General features: G+C 65.0%; 1 protein-coding gene across 1 annotated transcript; it reads right to left on the reverse strand.

Annotated features, from left to right (window-relative positions):
- Window positions 130-12,632, reverse strand: AGPAT2 (1-acylglycerol-3-phosphate O-acyltransferase 2). The gene is made up of 6 exons (XM_018056130.1): window positions 12,351-12,632; window positions 4,457-4,590; window positions 3,920-4,095; window positions 3,564-3,659; window positions 1,883-1,955; window positions 130-1,109 (listed from the first exon to the last, which is right to left on the reverse strand). The coding sequence occupies exons 1-6, from the start codon at window positions 12,530-12,532 to the stop codon at window positions 934-936; spliced, it is 837 nt and encodes a 278-aa protein (XP_017911619.1). The 5' UTR covers window positions 12,533-12,632; the 3' UTR covers window positions 130-933.

Genomic DNA, 15,876 nt, shown 5'->3' on the forward strand with positions numbered 1-15,876 from the left:
ATGCGGGAGACCTGGGCTCGACCCTGGGCTGGGAAGACGGCCTGGAGAAGGGCAAGGCCATGCGCGCCCGTGTCCCGGCCTGGGGAGCTCCACGGTCTGTGCAGTCCCTGGGGTCGCAGAGAGTCGGACTCGACCGAGCGGCTTTTATTTTCACTCCAGTGGGGCTGGAGGGCGTGGTTTCAGCGAAGGTGACCAGCCGGCCCCACCCCCAGCCGGCAGCCAAAGAGCAGACCTTTAGCCTCCTTTCGACGACGTGCCTGCCCAACCCCGGGCATGCCTGCCACCCCCAACGGAAGAAAGCACTGCAGGGTGACTGTGGCCCCAACCCTGGCAGGAACACTGCCCAGGGCGACGGCTGGGCGTGGGAAGCGTGGGCAGCTTGAGGATGGGAAGCCGAGGCAGCCGTGCCCACCCTCTGAGTGAGCACGAGTCAGCAGGCACTTCCAAGAGTTCGTTTATAAAAACAGTGAGGAGCAAGTACCCATTCAGCAGACTCGCTCCCCAGGGCGGGCGGGAGCCGCAGACCCTGCTTTTTGGCTCCCTGAGGCCCAGCTGGCATGAGCCACCGGGGGGCGTGAGCCCAGGCATCCCGGCCCCTGAGCCCACCTCTCCCTGAGGGCCTGATGCAGGCCTGGGCAGGAGGGTGGGGCCGGGCAGCTTGGCCCTGCCCTGTCAGCCCATGGGGGTCCACACCTGCTCCCATGCCAGACCCCAGAGGCACAGGGCTGGGCAAGGCCCTGCCCTCAGAGCTTGGGGGGCTGACTCTCCCTTGCAGGGACATCGGGGGGCCTGGACCCAAGGCAGTGCAGGAAGAGAGGCCCCGCTTCCGGGGGGGAAAGGCTAGAGGGGACACAGTGGTGTCTGGTGGGCGGGGTGGGGGGGCAGCCCCTCTGTCCATTGTCCAGCCAGGTCCTTCCCTGCCCCGGGCCTCGCTTACTGGGCCTCCTGGGCGTCGGGCCCCAAGGGGGCCCCGTTCTCCTGGGGGATCTTGGATATGTGGAAGAAGCGCGTCCTCATAGCCTGATGGCAGGTGTCCAGAAGCTTGGGGACGTCGGCGACAGTGAGGCCACGGGTGGGGACGGCGTCCAGCACCTCCACCTGGATGGTCCCTGTGGGGGTGGGGTGGGGGCGTCAGGTGCCTGCGGGGCTCCTGTGGGGGGCCTCTCTCCCCCCATCTCAGCCGTCTGCCAGCCTCCCGAGGGCCTGGGCTGGACCGGGCTCTTCCCGACACCCTGGTCTCCGGCAGTTGGCTCTTAATTGGGAATCACTGACGCAGGCGCACACATGCTGTCAGGCATGTTCACAGCGGGCGTGGACGAGTGCGCGCCGCCTCGTGAGGACCACTCAGGCTCCAGGATATCCCCTCCCTCAGGAGGCCCCGGGGCAGCCCCCGCCTGCGATCCACAGGGGTGCAGGCGGCCTCGGGGTCCCGGGTGTGGGGCAGGCGGCTTCTCCCTTGGACCCCACTTCCCACCTGGGCACCAGGCACCCTCGCGTGGGGGTCTGGAGGGAAGGATGGAGGGAGGTCCTGAGCTCCGTGGCAGGGAGCGTGAGGGGCGTCCCCGGGTGGCTGCTGCCTGAGAGTCGGGCCTGGATGCACTGGTTCGGAGCCCACCCCGGGCACAGGAAGTGCACCCCTTAAGGCCCTTGGAACTGTGGGCACGGCCCAGCCCATGTGTGTGAAGCTGGGCCTCTGCCCACCCCTGGGAGCCCTGATCTCGAGGCTCAAGGCGGGGCCTCCTTCCTTCTTCCCCCAGTCACTAAGGGGCACGGCCTGGAGTGGCCCCCAGAAGCGGGGTCTGGGTGTCACAGGGACTGAGATCGGGTGGGCGGGCCCCCATGTGGCAGGTGTGTGTGTGTGTGTAGGGGGGCAGAGGGCTACCTGAAGTGAAGAGCTTCGTCTTACAGCTGTAGAAAGAGGAGAAGCTGGAGTAAACCACGGGGATGATGGGTACCTAGGGACAGCAGACGTGGCAGCCTGAGGACGGAGCCCAGCCCGACCGCGGAGCCTGATCCCCAGGGACGAGCTCGGGGGCAGAGCCCCGCCTGCCCCCATGGCCCCTGTGGCCACGGGGGCAGGCATACCACTCTGCCTCAGAGTGCTTCCATACACTGCCCCGGGACACCCTTCGTGCCCTGGGTAGCCCCCAATCCGTAAACTCATCCTGCACATCTTCACCCAAGTATCCCCTCCTCCAGGAAGACTTCCTGGGTTGGCACACATCCACCGGACTTGCATTCCACATCCCCCAAGGGTCCCGAGATGACACAGGGCCCTGTCCAGTTTAGCCAGAGGAGATAACTGAGGTCTCTGACCATCTCTTCCTTCCCAGCCTCTCCCCCCACCCCAGGGAGGAGCTGGGGGCACCTCCAGCCAGGGAAGGGGGCAGGGCCTTCCGGTTTTCCCGGAAGACACCAGGGCCAAGTCCACGGTGGTGGTGCCAGTGTTGGGAATGGCACCTGGGAGTAATCATTAGCCCTGGGGCGGGGGACTGACAGGAAATACGCTGCCTGGCGTCCAGGCTGAGACTGCCCTGGCCCCACCATCCCCCAAGGCTCCGCTCTTCTCTTCTCTCCCATGACCCCCGTGACCCCTTCTCCACCGCAAAGGGATAGAGACACCAGCCCCGGGCCTGCAGCGGGGGTGTCCTCCTCCTTGTGCTCAGGCAGGGTGGGGATCAGAGCCCAGGCTCCCGTCCCCAGCCCCATCTGCCCCTCTCTCTAGCTCCCCCACCCCCCGACCCCGGCGCAGGCTGGGAGCTTCTCGAAGGAAGGCTCTCCCAGCCTCGCTTGGGGCCACCAGGGGGTGCTCGAGGCCACCTGTCACAGGTGAAGCCCAGGAGACGGCAGAGCCCTGCCCAGCTGGCAGTCTGACCCTGACCAGGCAAGAAGAAGGCCCCCCCTACCCCGATGGCTTTCCCCTGCGCACAGCCCCCAGCACAGGACCGGGGGATGAGACAGGGCACCCGAACCCACCCGGAGCCCCGCCCCACGGAGGGACATGCCCCAAGCCTCTCCCGCCATCCCCCCGAGATCCCCGGGGAAAACTGTACCCCTAGAAGTCAAGGACCAGAGCAACACGAAGGCCAGTGCCGGGCTCTCCACTCACTCTGTCCTGGCCCCTGTGAGCCCTGGTGCACACTCCACCCCCCAACTCTCCAGTCCCAAACCTGCCCCGGCAAGGGGTGCAGGGGGACTGAACACGGCCTTGGCAGAGCCCTCCCGACAGCCCAGTCAGTGGGCCTTCTTTACGCCAACCCCAGCCCCCCTCGCCCGGCCAGCGGGAAAGCGAGGTGCTGGAGCTCCGTGGGCAGGTGTGGAGGTGATGAGCGTCATTCCAGCTGGTCCTGGGCTGACCAGGCGCCAGCCTTCACGCTCAGAGCGGCTAAGGGGCCCCAGGGACTGCCCTCCACAGCAGCTCACAGACAGGTGCTGCCTGTCCAGAGGCAGGTGGTCCCCGAGCGCCAGTGGCCCCGGCCGGCCGGGAGGTCACCGTCAGCCGTAGGCCAGCCCGGATGCCCTTCCCACCCCAGCCACACCAGGAGGCCGCAGCCCCGACGCACCTGGGCCTGGATTGCCAGGTAGAAGGCGCCTTTCTTGAAAGGCAGGAGATCCCCATTGTCGTTCCGCGTGCCCTCCGGGTAGATCCACACTTTGAGCTGTGGAAGAGACAGGAGGCTGCACCCAAAAGCCGGAGGCCGCCAGGGAGGCACCCACCCCTGGGGAGCCCCCCCTTCTCAGCAGAGACCACCACCACTGACAAGCGAGGCCCCACGCCTGGCTCTTCCGTGTGCGATTCGCAGACATGCAGCGATCAGGCGTGTTCTTCTGCCGCAGGGACTGACCCTCGGGGCCAACCTGACACCACAATCGGGCATGAGTGTCTACAGTACTGGGCGCCCCAGCCCCGGGCACCCACCTTCTCCCTGACCATGCGCTCGCCCACGTCAGTCATCACGCTCATGGCCGTCTGGGAGCGCTGCCGGTTGATGAAGAGGACGCCCCCCAGGTACATGATCAGGCCCACGGGCCCCAGGAAGAGCAGCTCCCGCTTGGCGATCTGCACGCAGCGGTCGGGGAGGATCTCCATGAGGCCTGTGGGCGCCAGACGCCAGGCAGGGACAAGAGGAGACGGCACAGCTCAGGGGCCACTCCCCACGGAGAAGCGGGCCAGCCCTGGGCCTCGGGCACCTCTGGCCCCTGGGCACCGTCTGGCCTCAGCCTCAGCTTCCCAGCAGGGGGGGCATTGCAGCAGGGCCCGGGGCCCCCCACAGGCTGCCCAGTCCATTACCCACCAGGTCCAGGCACTGCGCAGGTCCCTCCCTTCAGTGTCAAACCCCCGCCTGCCAGCTCAGCTGGGTCCAGCCTCCACCGAGTAGGACAGCAGCCTCCCCCTACCCCCGGGCAACTGGGGAGGGTCAGCCCTCCCGCAGAGCCCCCTGCAGCCCGGCCTCACCCATCATGTCCAGGATACTCTGGTGGTTGGAGATGATGACGCAGGGCCTGTCCTCGTCCAGCGTCTCACGGCCTTTGACCTCAAAGCGGAGGCCATATGCGTACTTGAAGGACCGGACGAACCAACTGATGATGCTGTGGGGGAGACGGGCCCTGTGAGCAGAGGGCCACTGCTCCGGCGTGACGTGGGCTCTGCGCACACAGCCCGGAGACCCCCCAGCCCACCCTGGCAGGCTGGCCACTGACCCTGAGCCCACCTTCCCCTCCGAGCGCCTTCAGGTCCTGCCCCTCAGCAGGATGGCGAGTGCCCCCCTGCCCCCCGCCTCCCCAGCCGGTGACATGAAGGTCACATGGAAGCAAGGCCTCGGGGACCCTGACACCCAGCCGTGGGAAGGATGCCCCCTTCCACGTCCGTGTACCCGGATCTGCACCTGTCATCCAGCCTCCACCCCCCGAGTCCCGCTTGTCACCCCATGCCGGGGGCCCAGCTGAACGGCGGGGATGGAGGCTGAGAACCCCTCAGGGCTGGGCGAACTCTGTTCTCAGCTGCATCAGAGACCGAAGGGGCCAATGTGGAGAGGCTGTCCGCAGAGGAGGCTGGGGCAGGGGGGCCCCCGGGAAGTGCCCATCCCTCAAGGCAGAGCCGCACCCAAGCAAGGGAAGCGTGGGCACCAAGCGGAGACCTGGGCGAGGAGCTGAGGGCTGCTTCCTGGCTTGGAAGAGCTGCTGCTGGGGAGACCGGCCTGGCGGGCACCATCGAGGTGACATGGCCTTCATGCCTCCTTGTCCTACAAAGCAGCAGCTTGCCCATTCCACACACACACACACACACACACACTCAAGGTCACACAAGGATGCCAGCGGAGCCAGGATGTGCACGGTCCCTGCTCCCGGCAGGAGGCTGCCCTGGGCCCTCATGACCTGGAGGGGCCTATCCCTGCAGGAGGTGATGGGTGAGGGAGACCAAGCATGTCCCTGTCTTTGGGTAGCTGGCTGGCAGGGAGAAGGTTGACACTGCACACACTTGGCATGGGACAGGTGCCAGTCAGGGGTCAGTGCACACGGGGTGATGGAGCCCGAGGCTTGAGGTCACTCCTCTGCCACTCCTGCAGGCCCCCTGGGTCCTTCCCACCCGTGGGTGGGTGGGGGCTGAGGGTAAGCTCCCAGTGACCCAAGAGCTTTCCACTTTCTGCACGAGATTTGCACACACACACACACACACACCCCGCCGCCAGGGAGCTCTTCACAGTCTTGACCGGGAGGGAGGCCATTTCCACTCCAGCCAGAAGGGCCTGGGCCCAGAGCTGGTTCTCAATAGAGCAGAGGCTCAGAGCGGGGCCACTCAAGTCTTTAAAAGTGTTGGTAAAATACACACAGCACAAGATTTACCCTCTGAGCTGGTTTGAACATGCAGCTCAAGTGCGGCCACGTTGTACAGCTGCCCCGTCCGTCCCCAGGACTCTCCCATCTTCTCAAGTCGACAGACACGCTATTCCCGTTACACACACACACCCTGCCCCGGGCCCAGCACCCACCTTCTGTCTCTGTGGATAAGACTCCTCTGAGCCTCACATGAGTGGATCTTATCGGCTCTGCCTCTCTGTCTGAAAGGCAGGCTCGCATCTGGCCCACACAGCCTCTCTCCCCTCCTCCTCCCACGGCACAGGCGGGAGAGAGGCGCTCCGCGAGGGAGGCAGCTGAGCCCTGGCTGCTCGCAGTCGGGCCAGCCAGCCTTGCTGGACCTGGAAGCTGGGCCGTCCTCCTCAGCGCTAAGCCTCTGCCAGCTCGAGCCAGGCCTGTCCCTTTGTCCCCATCCGGCTCAGAGGTGCCCCTGGCTGGACACTCTTAGGAGACCTCGCCTGGCCATCTCAGCTGGGGAGCCTCGGGCTTCTCGACTGCCAAGAGACAGCTTCTCGGGTCATTGTGAAGATTGACTGACCCAAGGAGGGGGCGCAAGCAGGCCATTCACGAACAGGAAAAAACGTGCGTCGTCCAACAACACAGAAGCACGCAATCTCACTAGCCATCAGAGGAAACACAGACTGAAATGAGAAGCCCTGTCCTCTTCCTTCAGATCGGCAGAGGACAGCCGGATAACGGGAGGTGCCGGCAGGTGTCGGGAAACAGCAGCGGTGGGAGACCGCAGAGGTTTCCAGAGGAGGCCAGGTTGGCAGCACCTCGCAGAGCCCTTAGGAAGCCTGAGGTGTGCAATCCTCTCCCGACAATTGATCCTAAAGCTGCCGACGCACAGGCGCAGTTGGGATCGGGGAAAGAACACCTCGGCGTCCCCGTGGGGTCAGCCGAGATAGGGCTGCGGCAGAGGAAAGAGCAAAGATCCCTATGTATTTGCTGCCAGGACAGTTCCCGGGACTTCTAATGCAAACCTGTCATTTGCATTTCCCTGCCAAGCTCACAGGCAAAGTCCCAGGCTACATCTGGAAAGGACAGTGGGTCACTCTCTGGTGGTATCTGCTGGCTCCATTTTTCTTCTTCTTAAACAGTTGTGATGAAGGACTTCCCTGGTGGTCCAGTGATTAACAGTCTGCCCTTCCAATGCGGGGAGGCCTGGGTTCGATCCCTGCTTTATTCCCTGATTGGGGAACTAAGATCCCCTATGCTACCTGACTCAGCCAAAAGGAAACAAATTGTTGTGAAATATACATAACATAAAATCTATCATTTTAAACCATTTACACGTGTATAATGCAGCTGTCCCTAACTTCCGTCTCCAGAACTTCTCTATGTTTTGTTTTTGTATCTAATTGACAGGATCAGTATTTGGGGGTGGGGGGTGATGAAAGATACTGTATATACTGTGATCACAGTATCCTGTGATACTCAGCCTAGCAGGGGCCTCTCCCATGCCAGTTGAGGCAGACCTCCCAAGGACCAAAGGGTTCCAGGAGGGATCCACAGGCCCAGGGAGCAACTCGCAACATTTCACAAATAACTGCACTCAAACTAAAAGACACCACCACTGACGTAAGTACAGGAAGCTGCAAAAGAAAGGGGCATCCGGGGAGCAGACAGAAGCAAGCGATGCTCCTCACAGGGAGAGTCCACCAGTCACTCCCTGCAGGGAGGCGGGCACAGGGGTCTCGCTCTTCCTTCTCCTACTGTCCCATCTTGTCCCATCTTTCTGTAAAAGTGGTGGGGACGTCGTAACATTCTCACAGTGCTTCCTCCAAGAGGAGGGAGGCCGCCCAAGCTGTGCAGAGGCTCCAGGGCCCCGGGGAAGGGAGAGCCGGTCTGTCCTGGCCTGAAGTGCAGCACATGCGTAACCGCAGGGACTAACGCCCCACACCCACGCCCAAGAGCAGGCGCTCCACGCTACCTGCCAAGCCTGCTCGGGGACAGACGCCAACTGTCTAGTTTCGCTCAGACAGTAACCCCACAAGGTCATATACTCCTGCACCAGGGAAGTGGAGGCTCAGCAAAGCCGAGCGACTTGCCCAGAGTCACACAGCAGGGAAGCCGGGACCGGGCTGGAGCCCGCCCCTAAACCTGACTTTGGAAAAATGCATGGAAAATGCCAGGCACAGGCCCACCTGGAGGCGGGGCGATGGCTCCAGGGTTGCCAGGTGAAGGGTTCTAGCTCCTCGGCAGGCCTCCCCTCACCCGCTGAAGGGGTTCTCTGGCCCCCACCCAACCCCCAGCAGGAAGCTCCGAGCAGCTGCCCTCCCCAGGCAGCCAGGCCTGCCCAGCCCAGGCCTCTTCGGAGCCCAGCTGACCCCAGTGCCCCTCCCCACAGGAAGCAGGGCCCCAGCTTCAGGGTGGGAGTCACAGGTGTGGGCAGGGATGTTCACACCCCAGCTCCAGTCCTGCCTTCCCAGGGAGGCAGAGCCAAGGCTGCCTGAAGCCGGGTGGCCCAGCCTTCCAGAAGCACTGCAGGCAGCTGCCAGGTGGATGACTGGTGCCAGCTCTCCCCGCAAGGCAGGGGGCCTGCCCCCCTTTCCAAGACCCACAGGGGCAGTGATCTCCTTAAGCAGAGGCACCATCCTCGCCCCTCGTGGGTCTTTCTCAGGAGCCCTCCACTTAACCCTGATCGGGGCCGCTGGCCTCGAAGGAAGCACCATAAATGTGTGGATTCTCGGGGGCCTGGGGCCGAAGCCCTGGCAGCCAGCCTCCGTGGACCAGCCGTGCTCATCTGCAGACACCCGGACCCCGCCCCAGCTCTGGGTCAGACAGGGCCTGACGCTCCTCTCACAGCTGTGACCTTGGGCAACGGACTTGACCTCCCTACACTTCTTGTTTCCACTCGTGAGACTGGAAGGTCGTGGAGGGGTCGAGCTAGATGAGGGGGGCCCTCCACAGACAGCGGCTATGTTGGCGACAACGCAGGCAGAAAAGAATCCAAAGTAAATGAAAGAAGCCCCTCCCCCAGCCGGTATCTGCTCCAGGCCACTGGGAGGTGGTTCAAGGTCAGGTCTCGGCTACCTGCTGAACTTTGCCCTCAGCCCCCACTCAGGCTAGACAGCTCTGGGGAGACCCAGTAGCTATTTCGGCCAAGTGGTGCCAAGTCCTCAGCCAGACCCCGTGGGCTTTGCCTTACGACTTGGCGGGGGTGGATGGGGGTGGTTGGGGGAACTCAATCGGGAAGGCCCTGCCAGGAGGGCAGGCACACAGAGCCATCAGTCTGCTCAGGGGACAGGAGGCCCCAGCATCAGATGAGCCGGAACACTGGGTGGTCAGGAGCTGGGGGCACTAGCCTCTGCGGGTGCCCAGAGGTGCTAACGGGGGCTCAGGAATGGGGTGGAGGCCAGAGGCCTGGAAGGAGGTGGGGCTGCGAGCAGTGTCCAGATCTTGGGAGCTCTGCTTCCGGGCCTGCAGGAGTCCGCCCAGGGGGAGGGCTGCCCCCACCGTCCCACCCCAGGCCCTGGCTGCAGCAATGCCCGTCCTCAACGTTCTGAGCAGGTGGGGGCTCCACCGACCCAGCGCCTCACTCTCCTGCCCCCGACCCTGTAGCCTAGCTGTGGCCCCTGTCCTGGTTGCCTGGAACGTGTGACAAAGGAAACTCTCTGCGTTAAGGAACTGTTATCTGCTTTCCTGATCCGACATCCAAAGCCAGTTCTAACATGCAGGGCTATCCTGGGCCTCGCTCTCTTCTCTGCCCAGCGGGTGTAATGAGGGCACTTGCCCCCAGGACAAGGACCCAGCCCCCCCGGAGGGGTCCCTGGCCCCGGCCCCAGCATGCTCACAACAGTGCCTGCCTCTGGCCCTCCGCTCCCAGCGCTGCCCGGCACACTCAAAACTCACAACCCAGTGGCAAAAGCCTCCTTGGCTGCCCCATCACAGAGACGGGCTGCTGGTTACAGGGAAGATGGGAAAGCGAGGGGATGGGTGGAGCTGAGCTGTCCCTCCTAGAACTTAGGACTTCCCCGAGCCTGGTGTGCAGCCACAGTGCTGCCCCCAGCCCCGATGCTGGGTGAGACAGAAGAAAAGACCCACCTTGAAGTCATCCTTAAGCTCTGCAGCTCAGGTCTGCCGCATCCTAGCTCTGGGACCTACCAGTTGCCTCCCCGCTGCTCCAACCCCTGGAGACATGAGTTTCAAGCTGCTTCTCTGCAGACTCATCCATCAGATGGGACTAGGAACAACCCCTCTCCCTAAGGATGAAGCAGCCGCCAGTGCATGGGGGTGCAAGACAGAACTGATGGGCAGAGTCCTTTCTGGAAGTCAGGGTGAGACTGGAGAGGGGGGCAGCCAGGCACCCACAGTCCAGCCCAGGACGGGCCTGAAATGAGGGAGCCTGTCCACACGGCCCCCAACCTCACCTGTCCTTGTGCACCTGTCCCTGGAGGGGCACAGCGCCTTGAGGGACACAGCGCCTCCATGACCTCTGCATTTCTCAGCCCTCCGCAGCCGCGTCCCTTGGGGAACTCGTGTTCACAGGGACCCTCCTCTCTGCCATCACTGGGGAGCCGTGGGTATCATCACTATGACCCACCCTGTGGGACCTGGGGCTGCAGGGGAAGGGGGCTGTGGGTTCCTCGACCCCCAGGCCTGCCTCTCTCTGGGGAGGACTCAGCACCTCTCTTATGTCCTGGGTTGGCCTGTGCAGAGCCTGAGTCAGGGGCTGCCCCAGGGAAGGGAGCTCCCTCCTGAGCTGAGGAGGACGTCCCAGCAGGCCCGAATCTCATGCGGGGCTGGGGGCCAAGCTGGGCTCTGGGCTCGGGGAACAAGCCCGAGGCAGCAGAGGCCACAGGACCGGCTAGGCCTGGGGTGCCAAGTGCTGGTCAGGTCGGCCTGCCAGTCCACCACGATCAGAAAGGGTGGCTGTGACTTCCAGTCTGACCCCGGGGAAGCAGCTTTCAAGCCCAGGCCTGGAAGAGCGAGTTGGACCTTTTAAAGACAACACAGAGCCAGGGAGAGAGAAGGTGACCGCTAGGAACACCTGCTGCAAGCCTGCTCCAGGACTCGCTTCCCACCTGCACGCAGCGCAAGCCAGGCTCAGGGTCCCCTCCTGCCTCAGAAACAGACGCGCCACCCTCGGGCCTGGCCTCGGGAGGGCAGCTGCCCCTCCGAGGAGCCCACAAGCCCTTGCTGCCGGAAACCACCCCCTGCCCCACTCTGGCTGGCTCCCACCCAGCAGGTGCGGAACGGACACAGGCTGTGAGCCCACTGTCTGCAGGGGGTCCCAGGGCCTCAAATTCAGGCCAGCATCCCTGCCGGCAGGGCCCAGCCCTGAGGAACCCCCTATTTCTGGATACAAGCCTTCCCCATCCCAGAGAGCTGACTGCTTGGGAAGACAGCTGGAAAGGCAACAAGTGGGCCACCCCTGTGATCTCTGCTCCCTGGGCTGCTGCCCTGGGCCACGTGGGGTCGGGGGAGGGCAGGGGGGGCACTGGAGACCCATGGCCCACCCATCAGGCTTCCCCACTCTTAGTCCTCATGCCCACTCCTGGGGCGGCGGGAGCCACAAATTCCTGAAAACAGCCGGGAAGAACTGTACAGAGCAGGCCAGTTTGGCAGCGTCAGCCTGCTCGGATGGACAAGGCCAGGAAGGGCAGAAAGCCAGGACCCCTCACCCCTCACCCCTTGCCCTGTGAGCGCTGGGGTGGTGGGGGCCTCAGGGACCACAGTATTCCCAGCCCAGGCCACGGCCAAAAGACCATCATTGCCAAAGCCACAGGGTGGCATGTTAGCAACGGCCTCTCCCCATCGGAATCCGGGGGAAAGGGCCAAGGAGCCCCTCTGGGGCCACTGTGGCCTCCCCAGCCCCTACCCTTGCCCGGGAGAGATCTCCAACTCTTCCTGTCAGCCCAGCCTGACCCCCACCTCAGCAAGCTCCCCAACTCCGGGGATGGGAGGAGGGGGACATCCCAGCCACCTCTGCCTTTTCCCCTGGCTTAAGGCTGGACCCCAAGGGCCAGCAGTCCCCGCCCAACCTCCCCGGGCTGGAGCCACCACACCTTCCTAAGCGGAAGGAAGGGGCTGAGCACAGGTGCGCTTATCGCCCGACAGGTGGGCGGGCGGGATGGCGGGGAGGAGGCTGAGACACCCGGGCGCGACGGTGCACGGCGGCGAGCCCCCACCCCCGCCACGGGGAAGCGGAACCGAGCCTCTGCCAGCCCGGCCCCGCCGCATTCCTCTCGGAGCCGCCGGCACCCTGCGCGACGCCGAGGGCCAGACCTCTGTAAAGCCCTCCGTGCCGGCCCCTGGCCGGGGCCCGGGGGCAAGGGCGCGGGGACCCGGCGACGCGGGCTCCGCAGGCCGCAGCCCACCCACCCCCACCCCCCAGCGCGCTCCCCGACCCGCTCTCCCCTCGGGCGTAGGCGAGCTCCCCCTACTCCTGGAGCCCTGGAGAGGCGGCGCGGCAGGAAGAAGGGAAAGGACACGCGAAAGTTAGGGAAGCGGAAGCGGCCCCCCTCCCCGCGCCCGCCCGGCCCCCTTGCCTCATGTTCTCCACCGTCCGGCCCCCGTGGCGCAGCAGGCAGACGACCGCGGCCACCGCCGAGGCCGTGAAGCAGAAGGCGCAGTACAGGCCGATCTTAGCGTAGAAGCGGGCCGAGCGGCTCAGCTGCGCCAGCAGCAGCAGCAGCAGCAGCGCCGCGATCAGCCACGGCCACAGCTCCATAGCCGCGCCCGGAGCCCCGACGGCGCGGGCCGCGGGCTGCCTGCCTGGGCTCCCGCCGCGCGGGCTGGCGGCGGCGCGGGCCCTCCTCCTCGCCCCGCCCGGCCCGCGCCCCTTATTGCGAGGGCGGAGGGGCGGGGCGCCCGGGCCGGCGAGCGCGGCGCGCGAGGGAGCGGCGAGGTGCGCCCCGCCCGCCCGCGTCTTCCACACCCGCCGCGCGGTCGCCGCCCCTCCCCGCCCCTCCGTCCTGGGACGGTGCCTCTGCCCAGGCGCCAGGCCACCCTCCGCCGCTGGCGCTGCGCCCGCCCCCAGCCCCCGCACCTTCGCAGCGTGTGACCTGGGTCGTGGCACCCCGCAGACCCCCACATCAGGGCCGGACCCCACCCCCCTCCGCAACGGCCGGCACCGCCCCTGAGCCCAGACCGCGACGGCGCGTGCCAGCCCGGTCACCGCACAAAGGGGCCCTTGAGCGGCGCCCGGTGACCGAACCGATAGCCTGCCTCTTCGGGTCCCCTCTGGCGACTGCGGGGAGACCCAGGCTTGGGGGGAGGGGTGGTCTGAAGACGGGCTGGGTAGGCAGGAGGCCAGTGTCTGGGCGGGGCCTGGGTGCCGGACAGTGGGCGCCAGGCCAGCAGGTTATCTCCTGCCCCAGGTGTCAGGCTTGCCCAGGGATCGGGCGACTGAGTTCAACTCAAGCAGGTGGGCCAGCCTGGCAGGGCAGTGGTGCGGCCAGCCTCTGGCTTGCAGGGAGGAGCTCCAGGTCACCCCTAGGGGACGACCGTCAACAGATCTCAGAGCAGACCCAGGTCACGGCCGTTGACAGATCTCAGAGCAGACCCAGGTCACCCCTGGGGGGCCGTCAACAGATCTCGGAGCAGACCTGGGTCGTAACACCAAGTTTCCCTTGTACATGAGTGCCCTCCACTTGCGGCCCCTCCACTGCGGCCCCTCCACTTGTGGCCCTGGGCCTGGGTTTGCTACCATTGACCAGTGGCCTCACACGTGGTGCTTGGAGGCCTTCAAAAGGTTGTTGTCAGCCTCTGCGCTATTTCAGATGCTGGGGCGTCTGTTGCTGAAATGCTTCGCTAAAGCCCCCAAACCGCTGTTTTGGGTGACAAGTACAGAATCGCCCATCACGGGGTGACTGGGGGGCATCAGGGCCGGAGGGACGGGGGCTTCCCCGAGGAGAGTGGAGGAGCCTGGGCACAGGCGTTCTCGCTCTTCATGAGGGGCGCGTCCCTTCCCCTGGGCTACACCCGTGCGTGCTTCACAGCAAAGCCTGTGGCCCAAACCCCTCCGCACAGCGAAGCCTCGCAGGCTGAAGTCCATGGGGCTGCAAGAGTCGGACACAGCTGAGTGACCGGGCGACCAAGCAAACGCAAACGCCTCCGCCCGCCTGCATCGAGTCCAGGAGCATCTCCCTGACCTTGGAGGAGGCCCGAGAGTGCTTCCCCGCCCAGGGAGGAGGGGCGGGCGCTGGCACCACTGGGCCCGGGCTGCCATGGGGCTGACGGACTGCCTTGAGACTCGGAAGAGAAGATTTCGGCGAGTCAGATGGGCCCAGGACCACCAGCGGTGTCACGGGGTCCCCAGTTTCTCAGCTGGAGGCCCCAGGGGGCTCTTGTTGAGGTGTGAATCCTGTCCTCGGAACCCCTGCCGCAGACAGCGCTGCTTTGCCCGAGGTCCTGTGGCTGCCAGCGCCAGCAGTGCCAAGGCGGCACCGCCCACCCCTCAGATGCCTTCCCCGCCTCGCTCTTCCCAGCGTTTCCCATGACTCAGCCACGTGTTTATGGGTTCCTGTTCACTGCCCTTCTCCCCCACCTCCCTGGGTGCTCTACTGACACCTGGGAGGACGGGGCCTGGCCACAAGCAGTCTCCAAGACCAGCGCTCCCCCACTTGACAGAGGTGATGGGGAGAGGCCGGCCCGGGCCCCGTACCCCCGACCCGCTGCCCTGTCCTGCTCCCAGGCGTGGTGGTTCCGGACACCACTGTTCTGTCTTCAGACAGACGGAGGGGCTGTGGCTCAATTTTTTCCTTCTTCCCCAGTTCCTTCCTTCCCTGGGGAAATGTAGAAAGAAAGTGGCCACTTTTGCCTCTGATCGGGAACGGGGGGAAAGGGGAGGCCTCAGACTACTTGATCTGAGATACCTATTCAGTATTCTGTGAGGAACTCTTTTTGATTCTAGAAGGTGAGTTGCCAGAGGATCCTCTGGGTTGGTGGAGACCCTGAGACAAGGGGTTTTTCTCTAAAATTAGCATGCCCCCTCAGGGAGCACTAGCTTGAGGGGCAGGGATTATGCCAGCATCCTGTGTGACCCTCTCGGGGTGCCCCATGTCCCCGCAAGCACCCAGGGAAGGTGCCCGGTTCGTATTAAGTCACCTGCCCCGCCACCCCTTCCCGGGTGACAGCTGAGGCCTCCTGGGTGTCTGCTGGGGCCCAGCCGAGCAGCGCATAACACCAGGTGACCATCTGGCCTGAACTGGCCCTGCGCGGGGGTTGGCGGGGCCCAGGGGCGGTGCTGGGCCTGACGAACCACCTGCTCGTCCAGTCCCGGCCTCGGGGGTGGGGCCCTGAGGTCCCTGGGTTGGCCTTGGCTTGGGTGGGGCCTCCGGAGGGAAGGGCTGGGCCTCTGCGTTTCTGAAGGCCGATGTCACCCTTCCCGGCCGAGCGACATCTTTGAGCTCCGGACAGATGGTTAAGCTCCAAGCCCCCCGAGCCTCAGTTTCCTCCTCGGGGCCCTTCTCCAGGCCTCTCCCAACTCTGCCTCTGGCACCAGGAGGTGGATTCCTCTCCCTTCAAACCTGCCCAGGAAAAAAAAAGCCAGGATGCGGGAGCCAGGAGGGGACAACGCCTCAGAGTCACACGAGATCAGGGACAGCCTGGACCGGGGGCAGTGCACCCAGTCGGGGGCACCGGGAGGAGCCCCCACTTCCGCTGTCTGGGGAGCGTCTCCGGGGGGCTGGCCCTCCTAGGGAGAAGCTCTTTGGGAGGAAGGCAGGAGGGGAGGGCACAGCCCGGCCTGCGGAAGGAGGTGCCTGCTGGAGGGGAGGGTGCTCGGGCGAGCCTGCCAGGGCCTGTGTGTGTGGGGCCCTCTCGGTGGGTGTGCCACCCACCCCCCTACTGGTAAATAAAGCAGCCTGTGAATCTTTCATGGGCTCGCGCTTAAAAATAGATGAGACGAGGCCTCTGGGCCCGATTCCCGGGTCTCTGCCGTGCTGGGCGGTGCTGGGCCCACAGGCTCCCCAGGGAGGGGGTGAGGACAGTACCACAGGCTGGGGCTCCACCGGGGTGCTGGCCAGGGCCCAGGGGGCCAAGCACGTATGGCCCGTGCCCAGGGGCTCGCAG

The sequence above is a fragment of the Capra hircus genome, chromosome 11, assembly GCF_001704415.2.
Source record: "Capra hircus breed San Clemente chromosome 11, ASM170441v1, whole genome shotgun sequence".
Taxonomy (NCBI): Eukaryota; Metazoa; Chordata; class Mammalia; order Artiodactyla; family Bovidae; genus Capra; species Capra hircus.